Source organism: Haliaeetus leucocephalus, unplaced genomic scaffold (genome assembly GCF_000737465.1).
Source record: "Haliaeetus leucocephalus isolate CR32 unplaced genomic scaffold, Haliaeetus_leucocephalus-4.0 Scaffold295, whole genome shotgun sequence".
Lineage (NCBI taxonomy): Eukaryota > Metazoa > Chordata > Aves > Accipitriformes > Accipitridae > Haliaeetus > Haliaeetus leucocephalus.
Genome location: NW_010972731.1, coordinates 6961589 through 6982225, shown reverse-complemented (window position 1 = coordinate 6982225; position 20637 = coordinate 6961589). Strand labels below are relative to the sequence as shown.

The window sequence follows — 20637 nt, the reverse complement described above, 5'->3', positions numbered from 1 at the left end:
TATTTGCTTTACAGACCAAGATGTGGCAGCTTCAAAAGGCACAGACTGAACGCAAAGCCCCTTCTGTTAACAGGCAGCCATCGCCCCTTTCGCTTTTATTTCTCTGATCATGGTGCCAGAGGACCGTACGATCAGAGCAGCAGGTTAGACTTTTGGGCTGAGTTTTGTTTAACATGTGTTTATCAAGGCAGGACTCCATGATAAACTTGCCCCGAGGCTGTGCAGATTCCCATGGTTACTGTATTTCTTTAAATGTTTCTCCTCCCACAGGCCCACAAATACAGAACGGCTTTGGGAAGCAGCACGGAAATGAAAGCACTAAAATGGATTGGTTTGAATTTACAAATGCTGTATGCTTTCTTTTCAACAGGCAGCAGAGTCTCTTGGGATGCGAGTCTCTGAGCACACACTTCCTAAAGGAAGTTTACTTTGGGCCTCTTAAAATGGGCAGCAACCCGTGCATTCCAGTCTGTACATCTGATTTCTCATCAGATGGAAGGAGACAACAGAAACCATTAGACTATTCTGCCTGGTGGTACAAATTCCAGCAAGTTTACCCCTTAGGCAGTCTCACAACCTATTTGAGTTGCTGATGAAGGGAGACTAATGTAGGATGAAATCTGTGATAAACAGATCCTCCATGAGACTTCCTGGGGCTCTCCAGCTACTCCTCTGCCACCATGCTGGGGATCTCCCCTCTTTTCTCTAATCTCCCTCTGCAGGTGCTCTAACCTCGGTCTTTACCATGGGCCAGTGAATTAACTATTGCTCCAGTTACTTGAGATATCTGGGTCATTAGGATTGGCCCCATTTCTCATCAGGTCCCTCCTTTTGCTGGATGAGCTCGGAAGTCTCAGACCAGTGTGTGGGATGGAGGCGCAGCGCCAAGGGATGGAGAGCAGCGGGGTGGACACCGGGGAGCTGGAGGAAGCCTGGAGAGCAGGAGGAGGAGGTTACTGGGCAAGGAAGACTCTTGCTCAGGCATGGATCAACCTAAAGCAGCAGCAATTATGGGTAAGGGAAATTTAGGGCAGCCCAGGACATCCCCTCTGCAGCTGAGACAGGGGCCACCATTTTACATGCTACAAGCCTTTGTGGGAAAGGCATTTATAGGCATCACTGACCCACTCCTCCGCCTGGCTAACAGCAAAATGGCTATTTTTCCTACAAGACCTGGATGTTGCTGAAGTTTAGTCTGAGGCATGCAGAGTCATTCAAGCATGCACACTCAGCGTCCCGCACTCCCAACACAGCAAACAGGAAAATGTGCCCCACCGTGTCCAAATCCTCTCCGTGACAGTTAGCTGTGTTGACGAGGGTGGGACGAGCAGGAAGACGAGAAAGCCATATTCCCCAGGGAAGAGCCAGAAAGACTGCATTTCATATGGATCTTGGGTACGCTGACTTCTTCCCTCCCCTTCCCCCTCCCCCAGTAAAATAATTAGCCGTAAATAAACCAGTCAGTCATTAAAAGAAGAAGGGCTCTCGTTTGCCACGGAGGTGTGAGCAGTGCATGCAAAAGTGTGCCGCTCCAGTGGGCAGCTGCGTCGCTTGGTGGGTGCCGGTTTGTTTACCTACGTGGCAGGGAACCTGGACTCGGGTTCATTTCAGTTATCCCATGAGACCTGCTCAATAACGGACTGTTGGAGGAAAAAGCAAAATAAAGAAAACAAAACAAAACAAAACAAAACAAGAAGCTCATAAATCCTAATTGCATTGGCGTTCGCACAGCCCCAGCCCCCCCGCCCCGGCGATGCGAGCAGGCAGCGCGCCCAGGCAGAGCCCATGCTTGCTCTCCTCTCCTCTCCTCCTTCTCCCACCAAGCAACACACACGGGGGGACCAACACGGTGAGTGGTCTGAGTTGAAGTGGCGAAGGGAAACTCAACATCAGACCTGGCCCAGCAGGTCTGCGCTGCGCCTGAAAATGCAGAGAGATGCTCTCTGTATTTACTGGGTGCAGCGCAGACACCCCAAGCTGCTGACCTGCAGAGCTCGCGTGGTGGCCGTTTCCCCAGCATGGGGAAGAGCCAAGAAGCCTTTTGCCTGCCCGGCTTCTCGCTCTGCCCAAGGTCCCAACCACTTCAAACATCAGCATGAGACACCAGGTATCCAGTAGTGAGAGGCAAAGCAGGTTTTGCCCATGCTGATCTTCCTTCCAACTGACCTATGTTTAACGATGACTTCTGAGCGGCTTTATTTGCCCTTTTTATCCCCAAGGTCCCACAGCAACAGCCAGTGTGTAACACGATGTTAACTCTGGCTGTCAGCAGGCCAAGCAGGTGAGCTTGGCACAGCATCACTGGGCTTTGGGAGCAAGAGCAACTACAGAACGGCCAGGGAAACGCAGGGCCATCTGCACCATGTTAACACACAAGCAAAGCATGTGTTAAATATGCCCAGGACCAAGGCATCATTGTTCCATACAAAGACCAAAAGTCTTGCAGTGGTGAACACTAAAACCTAGAATGATGTGCACATTTCCACCTATTGACACCACCTAAATTTCAACTGAAAACGGGGAGCAAATACTGGAAGAGTCCTCCTGTGAAAGACCAAAGAACAGGGTGAACTTCATAATTTTTTTCAAGCGGGGAGCAGCTTCACACCTCGATCTCAGCAGGGTCAGGAGTATGTGTGCCCTGCCGGGCATCGCGGGCCAGCTGTTTTGCAGTCGAAAGCTCGCTTTTCTTCCCAGTGCCATCCAGGCTAGCACTAGTGACTGGGAAATTCTCAGTTTTTCTTCCCCTACCAGTTTGTTCCCACCTGGGACCCCCACTGGAGAGTAACACTGGGCATTCCCATCACACGGGGCAGGAGATCCGAGCTCACCTTTGACCTGATATTCCTTAGTTGCCGGCTAACACTGGATCTGTCTTTCTTCAAGAAATCAGGGTTGCTTTTTGATTTCATAATATCTGGGAAGAAGCAAAAGAAACGGCATTAGCGTGGTGCCCACTGCCTTCTTGCAAGGAGCAGGGCTGGGGCAATTCTGCCCTCCCAGCCCAGGCAAGTGCCCCATAAGGGCAGAGGGGACTGTCGGGGGTCTCCGCTCCCCTGCACGTGCAGCACAAGGTTTTCCCAATGCAAAATGCCAGAAGGCTTTCAAAGCCCATCAGCTTCCCATCTGTGGGCTGGAAGGAGGAACTGCCACGGGAGGGCAGCTCTGGGTGAGACTGTCTGCAAGGAATGGAGGTGAGAAGCAGCATGAAACAGCAAAAGAGCACCATGCCAAGTCCCACACTCAGACCCGTTACTGCACAAGGGCTTGTATGCCAGGATGCATGTGTTAGCTTGGGAAACCCGTGATTGCTTAGAGCTGCTGGAGGAGGACTGACCATATCCTGATACAGTGGTGTTCACAGGGGATTTCTCTCCCTGAGCTTCTGTGGCTGCTTTCAGCTGCTCTTTCAACCTGCTGATATCACAGTCTGCCTTGGCCTTCACGATGCTCAGCTCCGTGTAGATGTCTTTGTACTTGTCGCTGGCGTATTTCTTATCCTGGCAAAGGAACAAGAACAACCCAATGGCGTCAGACAGACAGCTGGAGCCGAGGGGTTTGTGAATGCGCTGAAGAGGAGCTTGGCAAATGCTGACGGAAGAAGAGCCAGCAGCGGGTAGAAATGCTCGGCCAGGGCAATGCACACATTTCACACACGCTCTCGAAGCCGTGTCTAACAGCAGTACAGGGCTTAAGACAGGCAGAAAGCTGTGAGCCCAGCAGCAAGCATACAGCGCTACCCGTGCATGCAGCTCCTTCGTTACAGGATTACTTGTTTGTGGGTTTTAATTTTAGCAAAGAGAGAATTCAAGCAGAATTCCCAGAAATGGCCTTGGCAAAGAGGCCATCCAGAGCAAACCAGATCTGATGCTGGGAGGCTGGGCAGATCTCTAACACTGATTATTTTTGCCACTTAAATCTGATGTGACAGGAAATGGGGAAAAAACACTGAAGGGGATGTTTTCCCACATGGTCTCCCTTGTTGGGTAAGTCCTAAGCTGATACAGGCGTGAAGTGCTTTACTAATGACACCAAAATGGGTATTCAATTCCATTCAGGGGAAAAATTAAATATTGTTTCAAATCCAGGTATAAGTGAGCTGAAATCTAAGCACAAACACAGAGGAGCAGAGCACAGCCCATAAGAGGATTTGCAGAAATGGCCCTGGCATTACCCTCAGTGCTGTCTGCAGCTCGTCTTTGAGGGAGCTGATCTCCTGCTTCAGGTACTGGATTTCTGATTCTTTGACCCGCAGCAGGACCTGTGGGAACAAAAGCAGCGCATGTTCGCACCCGAGCAGATGCAGCACGATCCCGAGATGCTCGCCCGCTGTGCCCGGTAACAACCGAGCCAGGGCTGGAGGCTCAGCCCCACGCCACCACTGCAAAGCTGCTGGTTCACCCGTCTTCTGGTTCACGCAAGAAAATTACTCTTGGGTGTCTCGGAAACTTGCACCACTGATGTGTCCCCTGCACACCCCTTGGTTTCTGTCCCCACTGCTTTACATGGACTGGATCCCAGGGGACAAGCAGGGGCAGGAGAAGGAAGAGCAGGTGTCTGGCTCGACATGGTGAAGATGGAAGATTAGGACTCCAAAAGCTCCTGGCCCCATTGCACCCCACGATGCACACTGCTGAGCAGCCAAGCGGACCCGATGCATGTTGGGATGGATGGCTGTGGCATGCTCCCGGGGGTCCACAGGCACTTGTGCCCACCAACGCTGCCCCTTCGGCATAGCAGCGGCAGAGCTCACCTCCAGCTCGTAGGCGTCCTTGCCCTGCGTGAGAGGCGATCCAGCAGCCTCTCCCCCACCCTCCCCGGTCAGCAGGGTCCGCAATCGCGTGATCTCCGCAGCCAGGCGGTTATTCAGCTCCTGGGAAGAGGAGGAGAGCCGTTATGGGAAGGGGGAAGCACGGCCACGGCTCGGCACGGAGCCCACTGTGCTGCCCGTCGGCCCGTGACCCCCCTGCCTGCACCGGCTGCCCCGGCTACGGCGGGGACCCTCACCTGGTTGTGGGCGTTGAGCTCCTGGTTCTCCCGCTGGCACTGGCGGAGGGCCTGCCTCTCAGCCTCCAGCGCCTGCGCCAGGTGGGCGTTCTCCAAACACTTCTGCGAATACTGCTCCGAAAGCACCTCCAGCTCCCGCTGCACCGACTGCAGCTCCTCCCTGGCAAAACACATGCTGGGTAGTGCCCTCCCCGCAGACACCCACCCGTGCCCACTCTTCCTCCAGCGCCCCAGGACAACCCAACAGGGATCTAAGCACTGAGGAGGAGGACTTGCATACTCATTTTTGGGAAAAACCTCAAGCCCAGAGCAAGCCAGCCCTTCCCTCTCCTGGCACAGTGGTGCTTGGGCATCAAAGGGGGATGGGAGGTCTTTCTCTAGGAGGTTAATGGCAGGACGTCCTCGGGTTTCCAAAAATTGAGCCAAGATCTATCAAGTTTGCTCTGGGCAGTTGGGACTGGGTGTATTTGCACACCTACACATCTCTGCATAGATGCATCAAGGTTCATAAAGCTGCCTGGCTGTTTTGCTGTTTTGCTCGGCTCCCACATGAGGACAGCCTTGCCATGAAAAGCTAAGTGCTTTCTCCTCACCTGGTTAGATGTGGTTAAGCAACCCTCCCACTGCAGCTGTGAGAAAAGCAGCACTGTGTCTGCACATCTGCTACTTCTGGTGACCACAGAGCAGCTGAATTTGGGGGGGGGGGACATTCACCTGGAGCCTGAAAGATTACAGGCAACCAGGAGCCTCTGATAGGCACAGCCAGGTCGGGACCAAGGGAAGAGGTCCCTGCAATGACAGGGCTGCCCCTAACTCATTGCCAAAATCAAAAAGGAGAAAGGGGTCTCCCACACACGCGATCTCCGTGCAAGACACAGCAACAGACAGAGGACAACGGTCTTACAGGTATTGCCTTCGGAGGGCCTCGATGTCGGCATTGACGCTGCTGATCTGGGAGCGCTGGGACTTCTCCAGCTCTCGCTCCAACTCTTCCCGGTGTGCGTTCTTCATGGCTTCGATGGCTGTATGGGACCACAGAGCGTTGGCACCCAGCACCATGTCACCCAAGGATGGGGGGTTTTTTTGGAGGTGTTTTTTTAAAGGAACAAGAACCGAGTCGTCCCAGCGAGCCCCCCACTGCTTTGCAGCCCCTTCAGTTTGTGCCCCTGGCTGCAAAGTGGCAAAGGGTCTTCTGCAAAGCTCACTTTTTAATAAAGCCCAAATGATTGTCCAATTCACATGTTGTTTCCTGAACTGCGGGACTCGTAATGCAGAGACCCTGGGCTCCAGTGCTTTAAAACTCCTCGGGGCACTGAAGAATCAATTCAGTGTGGAATCGGCAATAATTTAACCACAGGAATGACTAATGCCTTTCTGAGATGAAACGGAAAACGGATCAGACCCCACTACAGCCAAGGATACAGGTACCAATCCTGGAGAAAGACCAGGAGATGGACCTCCATCCAAAACATCTCTCCCACCAACCCCTTCCCATCTCCCTGTGATCCGCACCCAGCCCTCATCCCATCCCACGCTCTGCTCCTCCCCACCAGACCAAATGCCCTCCCCATGTCCCCATCAATATCCCCCACCATGGCAGACCCTCAGGCGTGTCCCCATACCTGAAATGGTGGCAGCTGTTTCTTCTGCCAGCAGGCGGTCTTTCTCCTCCCGCAGCTTCTCCAGCTCCCGCTGGTGCTGCCGCTGCAGGTCCTCGATCTTCTTCTGGTGTGTCTCCTCCATGGCTGCAAAGCCCCTTTCACATGTTGCCTGCAAAAGGGACAAGGGCAAGGTGTTGGCCCGGGAATGTGGGGTCGGCATCACAGCGGCGGTGAGCCCACCAGGAGCCGCACACCAGAGGGAAGGTCAGCACCCAAGTTCCATCGTGGGGATCTTCTCCCTCCCCAACCACAGAGGAGCTGGCTGAGAATGGACCTTGTGAAGCCAGAGCTTGTCCTGTCGGCTCGACCCCTGATAGCTCCGGTGAAAGGGAAGGACAGGGTAGGTCTGGGGTCAGACCTGATTGGGGAATGCAAATTTATGTTAAAAACAAGAAAAAGCCTACCGTGCCCCTTCTGCTCTCTTTTACAATCCCTGATTTTATGCGGCCACCTCTGGGGTGGAAAACAAAAGACTCGTGACAGCAATGGGACCTTAATTCCCAACTGAGTATTGCTTCAAATGCTGCATAGGCAATTATTTGCTAATTGAATTACTAGGATTGAACTTAGGCCAGGATATGGGAGCAGCGCTGTGGGGATTCAGGAGTCACCAGCTGTGAAATCCTGAATTCCAGCCCGGTCCTGCCCCAGGCACAGACCCCGCTCCTGCCTCTGCAGTGGGACAAATGCAAAAGCCTGTTACCAGTTCAGCTGCCATCCTGGCTGCCCCCGCCAAGTGCATCTGGATCCTGGACAGACACACAGCTGCAGGACAGAGGCAGGACAGCAAAGCCACAGGCAGGCTCAAGCCACGAGCCGGGAAGGGGCACGCACCAGGGGTGCAGTGCACGAGCCCCGTCAGACGTCTGGGGGCAACCCTGACGCCAAGAACGGCACTGGGCTCTTAACGTCACAGGCTGCCTTTATTTCCTGGTCTCAGTGGATTTCTTCTTGATTCACAGTCATGTTTTCCAGGGGAAGTGAGAACTGTCACCTAGGGACCACTGGGACTCCAGGGGAAATTTAAGGGGAGCAGATTCACTCCCCCAGTGACAGAACTGCTCACGACAGTCTAAGACCACTGACCTACACTCCTCAGCATCACTTCGTTGTCTGATGGTCTGTAACCTATGCCATCCTCATTCCCAATTTTCAGCTCTGGTGCTTTTTCTCCTCCCCTTTAAGTTTTAATCCCGAGGCATTCTTCACTTTCTCAGCCTTGGTTTTTTTTGAACCTCGTAACTCAGTGCCAGAACCTGTCTGGACTTGGCTGACTACAGAGTGGCACAAAGCAGCCTTGCAGGATTCTTCATTACACCTCTAATGCTGGAGGAAAATGGTGAATGCTCCTCCATAGGTCTGGCTGTAGAGTCAGCATTTAATGTATTGTAAATGCATTGCTATAAATCCAGGACATTTGAACATGTACAAACCAGTATCTCCTGTTACTGGTGTTACATTCTCCATCAGAAGAGAAGAATCAAGCACATTTAAACCTATAAATTGGACAGGTTTGCAATCAGCTGGTTAGCTTTCTAACCAAGGGAAGTTTCTATTTTGCTGTCTGTCCCTCTGCTTCCTACAAAGATGCACAAACAGGCTGCTTCGTCCTGTTCTCCTCCTGGACCCCTCTGCCCAGAAGACGCTGCTTGCCTTCCCACCAGGCAAACTGCAAGTTTTGGTAGAGCAAAGTTGAAAACACAGGTGGGAGGTCAGGTTCATTCCCTACTGTTATTTTTCAGCCTCTATTTTGGTTCTTGCCTTTTTGCTTCTGGCAAAGCAAGAACATCCCCCGGTACAAGCGACCCTGTTTGGTGCCTGGTTCATAGGACAAGGTGTTACCTGTGTGTCCCGCTGACCTGAGCAGGGGGTTTAAGAGGGGCTTTTCCTTCCTAAGGGTTAAGATGGAAGAGACACCATTCAGTGAACACCACCACTTCACTCCGATCTCCCCAGCAGCTCTCCCTCCCCTGGACTCCCGATTCGCGCCTGATGGGATGCAGCAGAACTACTGCTCTCCCCAGGCTAAAACCAGCTTCTGGCTGGAGCTGAGCCACGCTTTACCCCCAGCCCAAATGCCCGCTGAGGATCTCGTGGCTGGAAGCAAGCTCTCCCACGTTTTTGCTGACTCTGAAGAACAACTGCTCCATGAAAGCCTCTGCACACGGGCTGCATCGCTGCCCTTTCGGCTGCCTGTTCAACCTGGAAGCCTCTCTTGGTGCTTCCGAGAGTCCTCTGCTGCCCTAAACCCACTTCCTAACTGGAAATGCTCTCCGATCAAAAGCGAAACACCAAACCCAAGAGGTTTTTTTAGACACTGTACCATCTCAGGTTAGTTTTACCGCCAGTCTGACTGGTGGAGCAATCCGAATGATGGCACTTCAATTGCCACTGGGTTTTCCTGCACCTAGCCTGGGTTTCCCGTAACTGTGCACTGTTTGTTGTGTAAAGAATCACTGGTGTACACCACCAGGGCCGTTCTCCTCGCAGCCTCATGCAGAGGAGCTTTGCTTTGCTACAGAATTTGGAATCCGTTTGCAGCTACTTCCCCCAGGAACATACATTTTCAAAGCATTAAGTTTCCATTTCATCCTGCATTTTTGAGGGCAGCAGAGACAAACTGGAGATTTGATCAGACTGGGGAAGACAAGAGCTGAGGAATGCTTTTAAAGGGAAGTCACGAATGAAATGTACGCCTTGAATATGAGGAGAAACACTTCGGTCTTCATACTGAAAGAGAGTGTGACGTTATCAAACTACTTTGAAAGTCTCCCTCCCTCTACACGCAGAGACCGCCTCCAATAATCAACCCCCCCCAAGCCCTGAGCAATGCATTTAGAATACCCCAGCATGGAGAAAAGGAAAATGCCATGCTTTACAGAGGCCTTTCTAACACTCTGGGGCTCGCTTCGGCATGCTGGCTCTTTCGGGGGATGCCCCTTGGTTTGGCAAGCAAACCCCGGGACCGAACGGACCCTCCCTTACACTCAGCTGTGGAAAGCGTAAAGCGTTAAACTTATCAAGACCTTTAAGTTTTCAAAGTCCTTCTGGTACTTTTCCCTCAAGGTGGACGCGTTCCCCTCCAGATGCTTGTTCTCCAGCTCGTCCCTCATGACGTTCATCTGGGCCTCCAGCTCCTGGATGCGTTCCCTCAGGCCGTGCATGGAGTCCGGGTCATCGCCGGGACCCTGCCCGGTGCCACCCGCCTCACCGTCCGCCCAGGCGTCCCCACCGCCCGGACCCACCGCGGGGGACACCTCCGGGTGCTGCCTCTGGTACTCGTCGAGGGTCTCCTGCAGACGCTGCAGGTTCTGGCTGTAGTGCTCCTGCAGCGCCTGCAGCTCCTCGCCATGGATGACCTGCAGCTCCTTGATCTTGGCTTGGAACTTGTCCTCCAGCATTTGCATCTGCTCCAGGTGATACTGCTCCATGTTCTGCTTGTCACGGACAATGGCATCCAGCTGGTTGAGGCCCTCCGTCCTCTCGGCCTTCAGAGCATCCTCTGTCCTGTTGAGTTGCTCTATCACGTTTCGGATCTCCTCCTCGTACCGTCCCTGTAACTCACTCAAGCTCTTGCTGTGATTACGCTCTTCTTCCTCCAAGAGCCTTCGCTGACTGTCAAGCTGGGACACCTTTGCTTTGAGATCGGCGTTCTCCCTTTCGAGCATGGCGATCACCTCGCCATACTCACCCTGCTGCTTTCTAAGCAAGTCTTCGTACTCATCCCGAAGGAGAGAGACCGTCTTCACGCGCTCTTGGCAAAGCGCGTCCATGCTCTGTAAGGACTCCTTGTAGGACTTCATCTCTCTCTCGTACTCCAGTCGGACTTTGCAAGCGGCATAACAAACCTGAGCCTGAACAATTGCATCGTGGACTAACAAAGAAGAATACTGTTCAAGGTCTCCCATGCACGAATGATATGAAAGACTCTGAGATATCTTCAGGAGCTTCTGACAGTCTCTCATTGCCTCCTCAGGAGGCAGAGAGAGTAAGGCAACAGATATCTCCTTCAGAACATTTGATTTGTCCTTTAGTTGTTGGGCAAGATCTTCCTGAATGGAAACAAGAGCTTCACTACTATGGTCTGGCAGGCTGCCCATCTCCTCCACCTTGGCTAATTCTTGACACGGCACCATTTGGAGACAGCTCCCGTCCCAGGAGGTTTGGGTTCTTTCTGAAGCATCTTTTTGAATTTCAAGTGCTTCAGAAATCTGGTGCATAACTCTGTCAAAATCAGGAGTCCTGTATGCTTTGATGATCTCCTCCAACATGCATTTATGCTGCTGGAGAGCTGTTTTGGTATTATGGAGGTCTTCTTCGATTGTTTTTAATCTCTGATGAAAAGATTCTCTCATTTTCTGTGCGACAAACCCAAGTTCTCCCTTGATCAATGTAGCGTCTGCTACAGCACTGAGAAAACAGGGAGAAAAGCCCAAACCTGTTGTTTCTGTTTTGCCCTCGGCTTCTCCTTCTCTGGTGCTCAAGTGCACTCTCAGCTCCTCCACCTGGCTCCAGAACTCCCCTTCCAGCAGCAGCTTCTTAGATAGGACGCTGGCCAAATCGATGGCTGTATGAGAAACATTTGCCGGCTCCAACAAAACCACCTCAGCTGTTCCCTGGATCTCTCTCAGAAGCCGAGATATCTCAGAGCTTGCACTTTTCAAAGACTCCGCTATTTGGTTGATGAGAGAGGCCTCAAATGCCACTCTCTCAGAAAGCCATCTCAGCTGGCCGGCGTCAAACATTTCCACTCGCTGCTCCTTGGAGACGTGCTCCTCTTCTCCCAAAAAACCTCCTTCTGGAGCGGGGCTTTCCACGATAAGGCTTTCACTCTGCTGATACTCCGAGGGGACTGGCGCCCCTCTCAAGGCTTGGATTGCATTTGATAAGGTTGTTTCCATGCTGGACAGAGTAACAAGGAACAAATCACACTCTTTTTCTTTGTCTGATTTGGGCAAAGATCTTAGTTGCTCCCTGCACTTCTCTAAGCAAGTCAGCGCTTGATCATTTTTCATTTGGAAACCTCCCAGCTCGCTAACATGATTTTCTATGAGCTTGAACTTTTCCTGCCTCTCACTCTCCAGCTGTGAGATCAAAGCACTGACTTGGGATAAGCTGGTCTGAAGTTGTTCCCGCAGCTGAGACTCTGTGCTGGCCCACTGATGGTGGAGGGCGATGAGTGTCTCCTGATTATGGCCGTGCTGGCTTTCAAGCTTCATCGTTACATCTTTGAGTTTTTCCTCTGTAATATAAAGTTTAGTTTCTAGGGAATGGATGATTGAGAGATAGGTCTCAGAGTCGCTTGTTCCTGACGATGGGTAACCAAGAGCTGGCTCTGATGACATGCTTTCTTCAGACAGCGATCTGTCTTGGCTCGTGTCTGAAGAGGTACTGCTTGTCCAGTTTTTCTCTGATCCATCCGGATGGATGTATTTTTGGCACTGGATGCTCGAGAAACGGATTCTTTGCCTCTTGGCCCCCATGATTCCTACATCAGGCTTTGCTAAGGCTTTCTGAACCAGCTCTTGGTCCTGGAGCTCTACAGCTTTGGATGGGGAGCCGAATTCCTCCGCTTGCCTCTGGCTGGTCTCAAGAACCTCCTCCTCCTCCTCCTCCTTCAGTGCGCAAGTCAGAGCTGGGAGGACATCCTGAGTTTGCAGAGGCTGCCCCAGCTGGGATGGATGACTTTCGTCAGCCTCGAGACTGGGGCCAAGGTCTTCTGCCTCCTCAGTACATGGACCTGTGCCAACACTAGCTAATTTCTTTAAAGCCTCCTCCTTGGCCTTTAGCTTTATTTTAGTCTCCTCTAAACTGCTATCTAAAGCAACCATTTTAACCAAAGCCTCACTGAGATCTTGATCTTTCTTCTCCACAATTCTCAGGTGCATTTCCTTAACGTGTCTCAGCTCTTCTTCTTTTTCTTTCAGCACCTTCTGCACACCCTGGAACTGATCCGACACCTCCTCGAATGATTGTTCCAGATTGTGATAGTTGGTCTCTTCCATTTTCAACTTTGCTTGCAGCTTTGCAACTTCGTTATCTGACTCGGCAACCTGATTCATGAGCTCGTGGAACCGACATTTGATCTGATCTCTCTCTCTTTCGAGCTCCTTGATGTGCTCTGCGAGTTTCTGGATGCTGGCCTCCTTCATCACCAGCTGCTCCTCCAGCTGGTGGACAAGCTCGCTGCCTTCAAACTTTGCACTCAGCTTCTCCTTCTGTAGGATCTCCATTTGCTGCTCTCTATTTTGCAGCTGGTTCTCGTACTCGTTGGCCTTATCCTCCACCTCCTTCAGACTCCGTATTAAAACCTGCTTTTCCCTCTCGCAGCTCTCCAGCAAAGCCTCGTAATTCTTCTGCAGCTTCTCCTCCATGAGGATCCGCGTTTGCTCGCTAGCATTCAGCTGCCTGCTCAGGTCCGCGATCCTGTCTTGGAGCCGCTGCACCTCTTTCTGATGGTCCCTCTGCAAAGCCTGCTGCATCTCCAGGTCCCGCAGCTCCTGGGTCTTCTCCAGGAGCAGAGCCTCCGCGCTCTTCAGCTTCTGCTCGCTGGCCTTCAGCTGGGAGCTGAGCGTGGCCTCGCCGTGCTGCCACTCCTCCAGCTGCTCTTTGGCTTTCTCTTTTTCGCTCCTCAGGTCGCTCTTGAGCTTGGCCAGGGTCTGCTCCTTGATGGAGAGCTCGGCCGCCGCGTTACTGAGCCTCGCCTGCAGGCTCTGAATCTCGGCTTCGTGGTGCCGGATCACGTCCTTGGCCTCGGCGTAGCTGCGCTTCAGCGACTGAATCTGCTGATTGATCAGCTCTTGACGCTGGCATTGGGCTTCCAGCTCGCTTTGGAGGTCTTGGTTGACTTTGTGGAGCCTCTGCCAGGCACCTGATGGCGAGGCGGCCACCTCGGTCTTAAAAAAATTGATTAAATACTAGATTAGTAACACTCTTCGCTCTCCCTTCTGAGTGTCACACCTCTGGCCAGGCAGGCCACGGAAAAGCTCCTCGCAGCGATTTGGCTGCTACCCACATGCTCCAATTGGGATGATTTGTTCTTGGAACAATTTTTTTTGTTTGTTTTAACCAACTTTTTTTTTTTTTTTTTTAATGAGCGACAACTGCTTTCCAGTAACAGAAAACATGGACCACAACATCAAAACAGCTGTACAGTAACAGGCTAAAAGGAAAAAAAAAAACAAAATCAAATAGAACCAAAAAAACAATGAAAAAGAAACACCAGCAGTAAAACAGAGACAGACGGACAAGAGAAAAATGGGAAGGGTGAGAAGGAGGAGGGGATGGGAACAGGTCGAGAAGAAAGGAACTGCTTTTTTAGTGTGTTTGTTCGTTTTGTTGTGAAACAAAAAGTGCACAGTTCAGGTAACACAGTCCTACCGACCAAAAGCAACAACAGGAAGTGAGGTGACAGCAAATGACATCATATCGCACCCAAACGCAGGGAGACAGGACAGCCGGCGTGGCGATGTCATTTCTGTGACTGCCAGACAGGACTTAGTGGCTGCTCATCGCATTAAAGAGATGTTGTTATGCTAAAGTTTAAGACTAGGGAGGATCTAATTTCTCTACCTGCAAAAAAAACCAACAAAGGACAAAATAAAAAGCCCGACAAGTGAAGGGAGGGAAAAGGTGTGATGAGAATGTAAAATAAAAGAAACCAACCTTTGTGAGATTCAAACCAAAGCAATGTAGCATGCAAAGAGAAAACTCACAGAGAGAGTCATGCAAAAGGCGACAGAAATTATGTATCTTTAAAAAAAAATACACAGACAGGAAGAGGCGAGAGAAGCACAGCGTTAAGCCTAGGAATTTGGCCTGCCTTGCTGTACTCTGGTTGCTGATAAGGAAAGCCCACAGATGTGACACTCAGTTACGTTAAGTTAAATTTCATGCTTTACACCAAAAACATGCAAGAACATCCGCCCGGGACATGTTAGTACGTGACCCCTCCCGCCCGCCGTGATCGGAGCCAGGGGTTGTCTCCGGTCCCTTTGCAAGGAGCAGGAGCCTCCGCCGTTTCTCCGCTCCGAAGTTGGGGTACCCCATCCCGAGGAAGCTCAGAGCGAGAGAGGGGTTACACGAGGCCGGAGAGGCTTTGGTGCATGGCACATGCATCGGGGTGGGTATCTCAGTGGCTGCCTTACGAAACGTGCACTCTTTTATGTCGGGGCAGTGGTTGGGGGTCCGTACAGGGATGCTCATGCTGCCAAGGAGGGGTTGGTGCCCCCCTGGGCAGTTCCAGAGGGATGGGCTGGCAGCAGTCAGGCTCCTTCATCGTCCCTCCCCGTGGACAATGTAAGAACCTCTCTGAAATTAGGCATGATGGAGGTGGGGGGCACATAAAATTCAGAGGGTCTGTCCAAAAAAAATGTTGTGATGTTTGCTCGCAGTTTGGGGCTGCAGAAACTCCCCCAGCGATTCCACTCCCTCCACCCCAGCAGGGTTTGGTGGGGTTACTCCCTTCTGCTTCAGGACTTTAATCCCTCTGTTCCCGGGGAAACAGAAGGGAAATCCCCAGAACAATTAGACTGGAGCAAGCAAAAGCCTCCAACCCTTCCAAAAACCCTCTCCAACTTCTAGGTCAACGTTTGGGTCACTTCTCACTGGAGTAATGATTTGCTCAGCCCTTCTGCAGACTTCCCCTCTTGCCCCCCCTCCTCTTATTGAGGCGCTACGGCCAACTTCAACACGGCCAATCTGACAGTGGATTTGGCATCCAGCTTTTAGCCCCATTCCCTGATTTTTTCAGGCTCCAGACAAAGGGAGGTCGGATGCCTTTGCCCCAGGGAAGTGGGAGTTAGTTACTCTTCCAACACTGGCAAGTGAAAATGGAACTCCTCCAACCGAGCAAGCACTGTCAGCTTGGGGACTCCAGAAATAAATGCATTAATAACTCCTCCAAGGAGATCACCAGCAAGGAAGGCAAGATGCCCCCCAACCTGGGCTGGCTCCACTGCCTGTGTAACTTCTTCAGGGCAATTTCTCCCGTGAGAAATAAGGAGGAAAGGTTCAGCATTGACACCAGGTTTGCTGCCATGGGAGCGCAGCATGTGGCCACGCACGGCCACTTCAATCCAGAGCCAGTTTGGCCAAGTAGATTTGAGCAGGTCAAAATGCTGCCTCTGCACAAAACAGGACCACGGACCCATGAGAGCAGCCAGAAGCTGCCCTGCAGGCATCATGGCTCCTCTGGGCACGGATGCTCCCAGAGAAAGGGCTGGAGAAAGTCTATTTTGTTTGGAGGAGGGGAGGAAAGGCTTCCTAAGAGACTATCTCGCCTCTTTTGCCAGAACCTCCAAAACACACTTCTAGGCGTTGCTGAGGCAAGGTATCTTGAAACAGAAGAAACCACCAAAGTGATCCAAGACAACAGGTCGTCCCTGTGCAAATCCCACTCTGGCTGAGGGGAAGATGCCTGGGAGATACACCTGCGTGTGCTGTGCTTGCCCATGTAACCGCCACACAAACTCCCCAGCCAGGAGCAACTGCTGGGCTACTAGATGTTTACAAAGCCTTATGGGCACCCCACTGCCTGAGGGGAATATCTGGGGCACAGAAAGGGGGAAACAGCTGTTGCATAAGCAAACACATTATAGGATGGATCAGAGGTGGACTTCGCTGAGGTCCCATCTGTCTACCATGGCTGTGTTTTGTTTTCCCTTGGGGACACTAGTAGGTAATGCTATCTTCTGTCTACTGCATCCCAGACCAGAGGTTTTGTTAAGCAGATGATCCTGGTAAGGCTACAGAATTAGCAATATTTGCAAGAAGGTCAAATATCGTGGAGCCCACTCAGTGGTACACACCTCTGCGTCAACCAGTATGCCCCCACCAACACGCTGGACTGAAGCCCACCAAGGTCCCCCTCGGACACAGAGGAAGACGGATTCCTCTCTCCTCCTCACTCTCCTACCTGCAACACGTAGCCCTCCCGGGCGCTCTGCTCCCGGCCCAGTGCCACTTTCAGCTGGTCCTGCAGGTGCCGGTTCTGCTCCAGGAGCTCTAGGGCCTCCTTCTGCTTCTGCTCCAGCTGGAAGGACACGAACAAAGACAGCGTCCAGGGAGTGGGCAGGGGGTCAGCCATAAGGAGCAAGCAGCATGGAGGGGATGTAGAGCAGAATGAACGGGGCTTTTGATGGCACCACTGCTTTGCTCTGCTCTGGGATCTGGATTTCATTTTGCCAGGCAAAATCCCTCCCCTCTGAAAGAACTAAGTTACGCGTTAGTTTAATTCCTAAAGCTCACTGCAGCAAAGGATGAACGGCACCAGCTCGTGCCAGGCATGACCCCAGCAAATCCCAGCCCGGTTCAGATCGGTGATACTCCTGCTTACTCCACGCCTGCACCCCTTTCATTCCTGCTAATACACCTTAATCCCAACAAACAACCACCTTTGTTATCCCAGGCATGGACCTCTTCCAAGCAAGCTGAGTCTCCTTTCTTTTCCTAAAATCATAAGATTGTTTAATGTATGCTCCACAAAAAGGGAACCTTTGTGGTGTGTGCTACAACTCAAGCCAGTTTATAGTTTTGCAGACGTAACTGAAGACCCAAATCTCTACAGCTGCAGAGGCAGACAGAATTATGAATTTGAATTTAGAGTCTGGCTGATACACATCAATCGTACCCATCTCATCAGAGGCAGGCTGGCTAACGACCAACAGAAGCGTTGGCTGGGAGGGGGTAATGAAGTACCACTCTTGCAAGAACAGCCCTTTCTGCAGCCATGGGAACATGAAAGCTGTCAGCAGGGCTGAACGGGAACGGACGTGGATCTGTGCCCTGCCAGCTGCCCAGGGGAACCTACAGCATCCCCACTCGTTGCTATTATGAAGCAGGAATAAACGCATCTTTTTTAAGCCTTGCTCAGGCTTCCTACAGTTCCCGCAGTGGCCTGAAGGCCATTTCGGCAGGCAGCCTGTACCCCACGCACCCGACTTTACCTCCTTCTCCAGCAGTGTGGTCAAGTGCTGCTTTGTCAGCCCCTCGTCCCGGTCCTCGGTGTGGGCGAGGTGCAGGGGCGCGATGGGGATCTGCTTCTCCTCCCGCAACGGGGTGGTCTCCACCTGGTGCCAGCGCTGCTCGATCTCCACGTGGACGTTCTGCGGTTTGATGTCCACCGGGACGGGCAGGATCCGGTCCACCTCCATTCTCAGTGCTTCTTCCGACCCTGCCCCGTCCACGGCATCGATCATCTCGAAGCGCTTGCGCCGTTCTTCTCGCCGCCGGGCCCGTTCCCGCTCCAGCTCTCCCGGGTCGGCATCGGTGGCACTGGCATCCCTGGGGAAGGCGGCGGAGCCGCTCTTGGAGGAGTCTGCAGCGTTTGCACGCTCCTGTGCCAGGGCTTGCTGGATGGGGCGAAATTCAGCCCAGTCAAAGGTCTTGGACCGTCCTTCTCGCCGGCGCTCCCTGGCACGGCTCCGCTTCTGCTCCGGGTCCAGCTCAGCTTGCTCTGCATCCGGCTTCTCGCTCGGCTTTGGACCAGTCTCGAAGGAAGAGCTTGTTTTGCTTTTCTCTTCTGGCAGGGAGCTGCGAGGACAGAGAGAGGGTGAAGGGAAGCGTCAGTGGGTGCTCCAGACGGCCGGGCACTCCCACGCATGCCTTGAAGAGCTGGGTGGAAAGGGGCTGCTGGAAGCCCAAGCCAATGCCACGTGGGTGCCCCCCCTGCCCCCTCCGCCTCCCATCACCTCTCGGGTGCAGGAGCCGCCGCTGCCCTTCCCCGGGGATCACGCTGGTGTGCAAAGCCATGGTGCAAGCGGCCCCGTGGCTGCTCCTGGGCACCCCCCGGACCCCCGGAGAGCAGCCGATCCCGACCTCGCATCTCCTCGGCGGCCACCCCAGGGCCGGCAACCACGACTCAGCAGCAGCCTGTGGCCGAGGCAGCGACCCCGAACCGTCGTGCCAGGTGGGGAAGAGGCTTCAAAAGCTCCTCCGGGGCCCACCAGCTCTGGGACTCCATGCACACACGCCGGTCGATGCGGCCATAATCACGTGCTTGCGGGGAAGATGCCACCAGTCCCACCAAAGTCAGTCTGGCTTCAGAGCTGCGGGGCGGAGAGGCACAGAGCAGCTCCCAGAGGTCTTGGGTAACAGGGGGAAGTTTTTCCTCGAGCTTGGCAAAGTTGGGGTTATGAACGGGTCGAAAACTTCTCCGTGCCACTATCTGCACTGAAGGCACAGATCTCCCCCGGGGAAACCAGCCTTACGGGCAGCCGCCCCGGCACGGGGGCTGCACACCGTATGTGCAGTTGTCGGTGCAGCAAGGAGAGCAAGAGTTATTCAGCACACCATGGAAGTCACTGAAAATGCCGGTTTCTCAAGCAAGGAATGATTTTTAGTGCTGAGTTAGAAGGTGGTAGGTTGAGAGGGGAAACATACTCATCAAGCAGGGAAAGTTAACAGGGGAAGGCAATACCGTTTCCAACCTAAGGATAATCCATAATGCAGTATTAGCTTATTAAACGTAGACATGCCAGCCTTGTAACATGCAGATCGAAATTAAAAAAAGAAAATAGCAGTATGCTAACTTTGCAGAGGAAGCCCATCCTGAGAGAGCGGCAGGCATTTGCTGAACCCTCTTTGCTATCAGAAGCCCCCGAGATGCCTCCCGAGGCACAGCCCTGCTGCTCAGGCTGACTCCTAGCTCTCCCCCCTTCCAGTACACCCACAGCATCCCCCCGGGCTCCAGCCTCCAGCGCAGCCTCCACAAGCTTTCTAGAAGGGCGCAGTGGGAAGAGCTGGAAAGCAGGTCCCCAGGCCCTTCGCTGCAGGCGGATCACCGCTAACGGGGCTCTGACCCACGGGACCGCATGCACTGAGATTGCTGCGACCAGGAGGGAGCAGCAGCAACATGGCTTCTCCTCCTGCCTTGGTAACACACCCCAGCTCCCGCAGCCAACAACCTCACGTATGTGCATATGCCCAAAACAAAGAATGGAGCAAAGAGATGACTCTGCACGGGTCCGGGGCTAGTATCTTCCGATGCACTTTCATCCACGATCAAACCACGGGCTCAGCAGAGCTGGGTTTCAAGAAACTCTGGCAGTTACAGGCTAAAACCAGCTTGGAGATAATTCCTTCTTCAGCTCTGTCACTTGCAACTAATAAAATAAACCCAAAAGGCACCACGATGAAACCTCCTCACTCCTCAACCATTAGAAGATATTGCATGACTCCACAGCCGGGCGCTCAATCTGGAGTCAGTTAGTGATTACAGCTGCATTTTAAATAAGTAAAGCGGGGATGAGATGGAGTCTTAAAATGGAGAAAAGTGCTAGGAAAAAAAGGGGTCCTGGGGCCCCTCAGACATTGTTGAGAGACAGAAATTATGCTGCTCTAAATATCACATGGAAGAATCTCGGCATTTCTAGAGGTGACAACTCTTGCGAGCTCATTTTTCCTCTGTTGCTTTCCAAAGGGCATGGGATGTGTGTCAGGGAGCAGAGGGACGGCCGCTGGGAACTGAGTTAAGATACTCAGAAGACTGACCCAAAGTTTCTCATTTCATCTCCTGCAAATACCCCATGGCTATTAATTCTGCTCAAGCATTTCACATCTCCTCCATCCCAGACAAATTAATTCACATTACGGCGGGGAGGGGGGGTGTCTTTGCCTCGCAATGGTATTTATAGGTCAAAACAAAAAGTTCGTTTTTTTAATATGGGTGGCTGTGGGAGTGGTGCAAGCTGCGAGCCGAGCACGCTGCAGCAGCGTGCGAGAAGCACACAAAGCCTGCAGGGAACTGGGGGAGCACTGGGGAGCTCAGCCTCACTGGGGCCACGAGCTGAACAAGGACCCAGCGCTGAAGCAGCCACCTTCTTTCTTGTGGGTATTTTGTATCTGCACGGTCATCGTTAGCAGAGTGTAATTAGCGTCTCTGCAGACTGCAGGGCACTGCTGAGGGCAGGGAGCAGTGCAGCATCTGCCCCCCCCCCCCCCCGCCTCGGGGCGGCCGGCACACGCACCC

The 20637-nt window shown here is 52.7% G+C and overlaps 1 protein-coding gene across 4 annotated transcripts in view; it reads right to left on the bottom strand.

The window, feature by feature from the left end:
* MPRIP (myosin phosphatase Rho interacting protein) overlaps positions 1 to 20637 on the bottom strand; it is a 70249-nt gene that overhangs the window by 2290 nt on the left and 47322 nt on the right. For 3 of the 4 annotated variants that reach the window (XM_010570360.1, XM_010570363.1, XM_010570364.1), the window contains 10 exons: positions 17615 to 18200; positions 16585 to 16701; positions 9695 to 13564; positions 6630 to 6777; positions 5912 to 6029; positions 5008 to 5167; positions 4754 to 4873; positions 4175 to 4261; positions 3338 to 3500; positions 2832 to 2917 (listed from right to left, as the gene is read on the bottom strand). In XM_010570360.1, the coding sequence (XP_010568662.1) occupies positions 2832 to 2917; positions 3338 to 3500; positions 4175 to 4261; positions 4754 to 4873; positions 5008 to 5167; positions 5912 to 6029; positions 6630 to 6777; positions 9695 to 13564; positions 16585 to 16701; positions 17615 to 18200 (5455 nt within the window). Of the gene's footprint in view, positions 1 to 1578; positions 1641 to 2831; positions 2918 to 3337; positions 3501 to 4174; positions 4262 to 4753; positions 4874 to 5007; positions 5168 to 5911; positions 6030 to 6629; positions 6778 to 9694; positions 13565 to 16584; positions 16702 to 17614; positions 18201 to 20637 lie in introns of all 4 variants that reach the window. The other variant, XM_010570361.1, reaches the window with a different exon arrangement.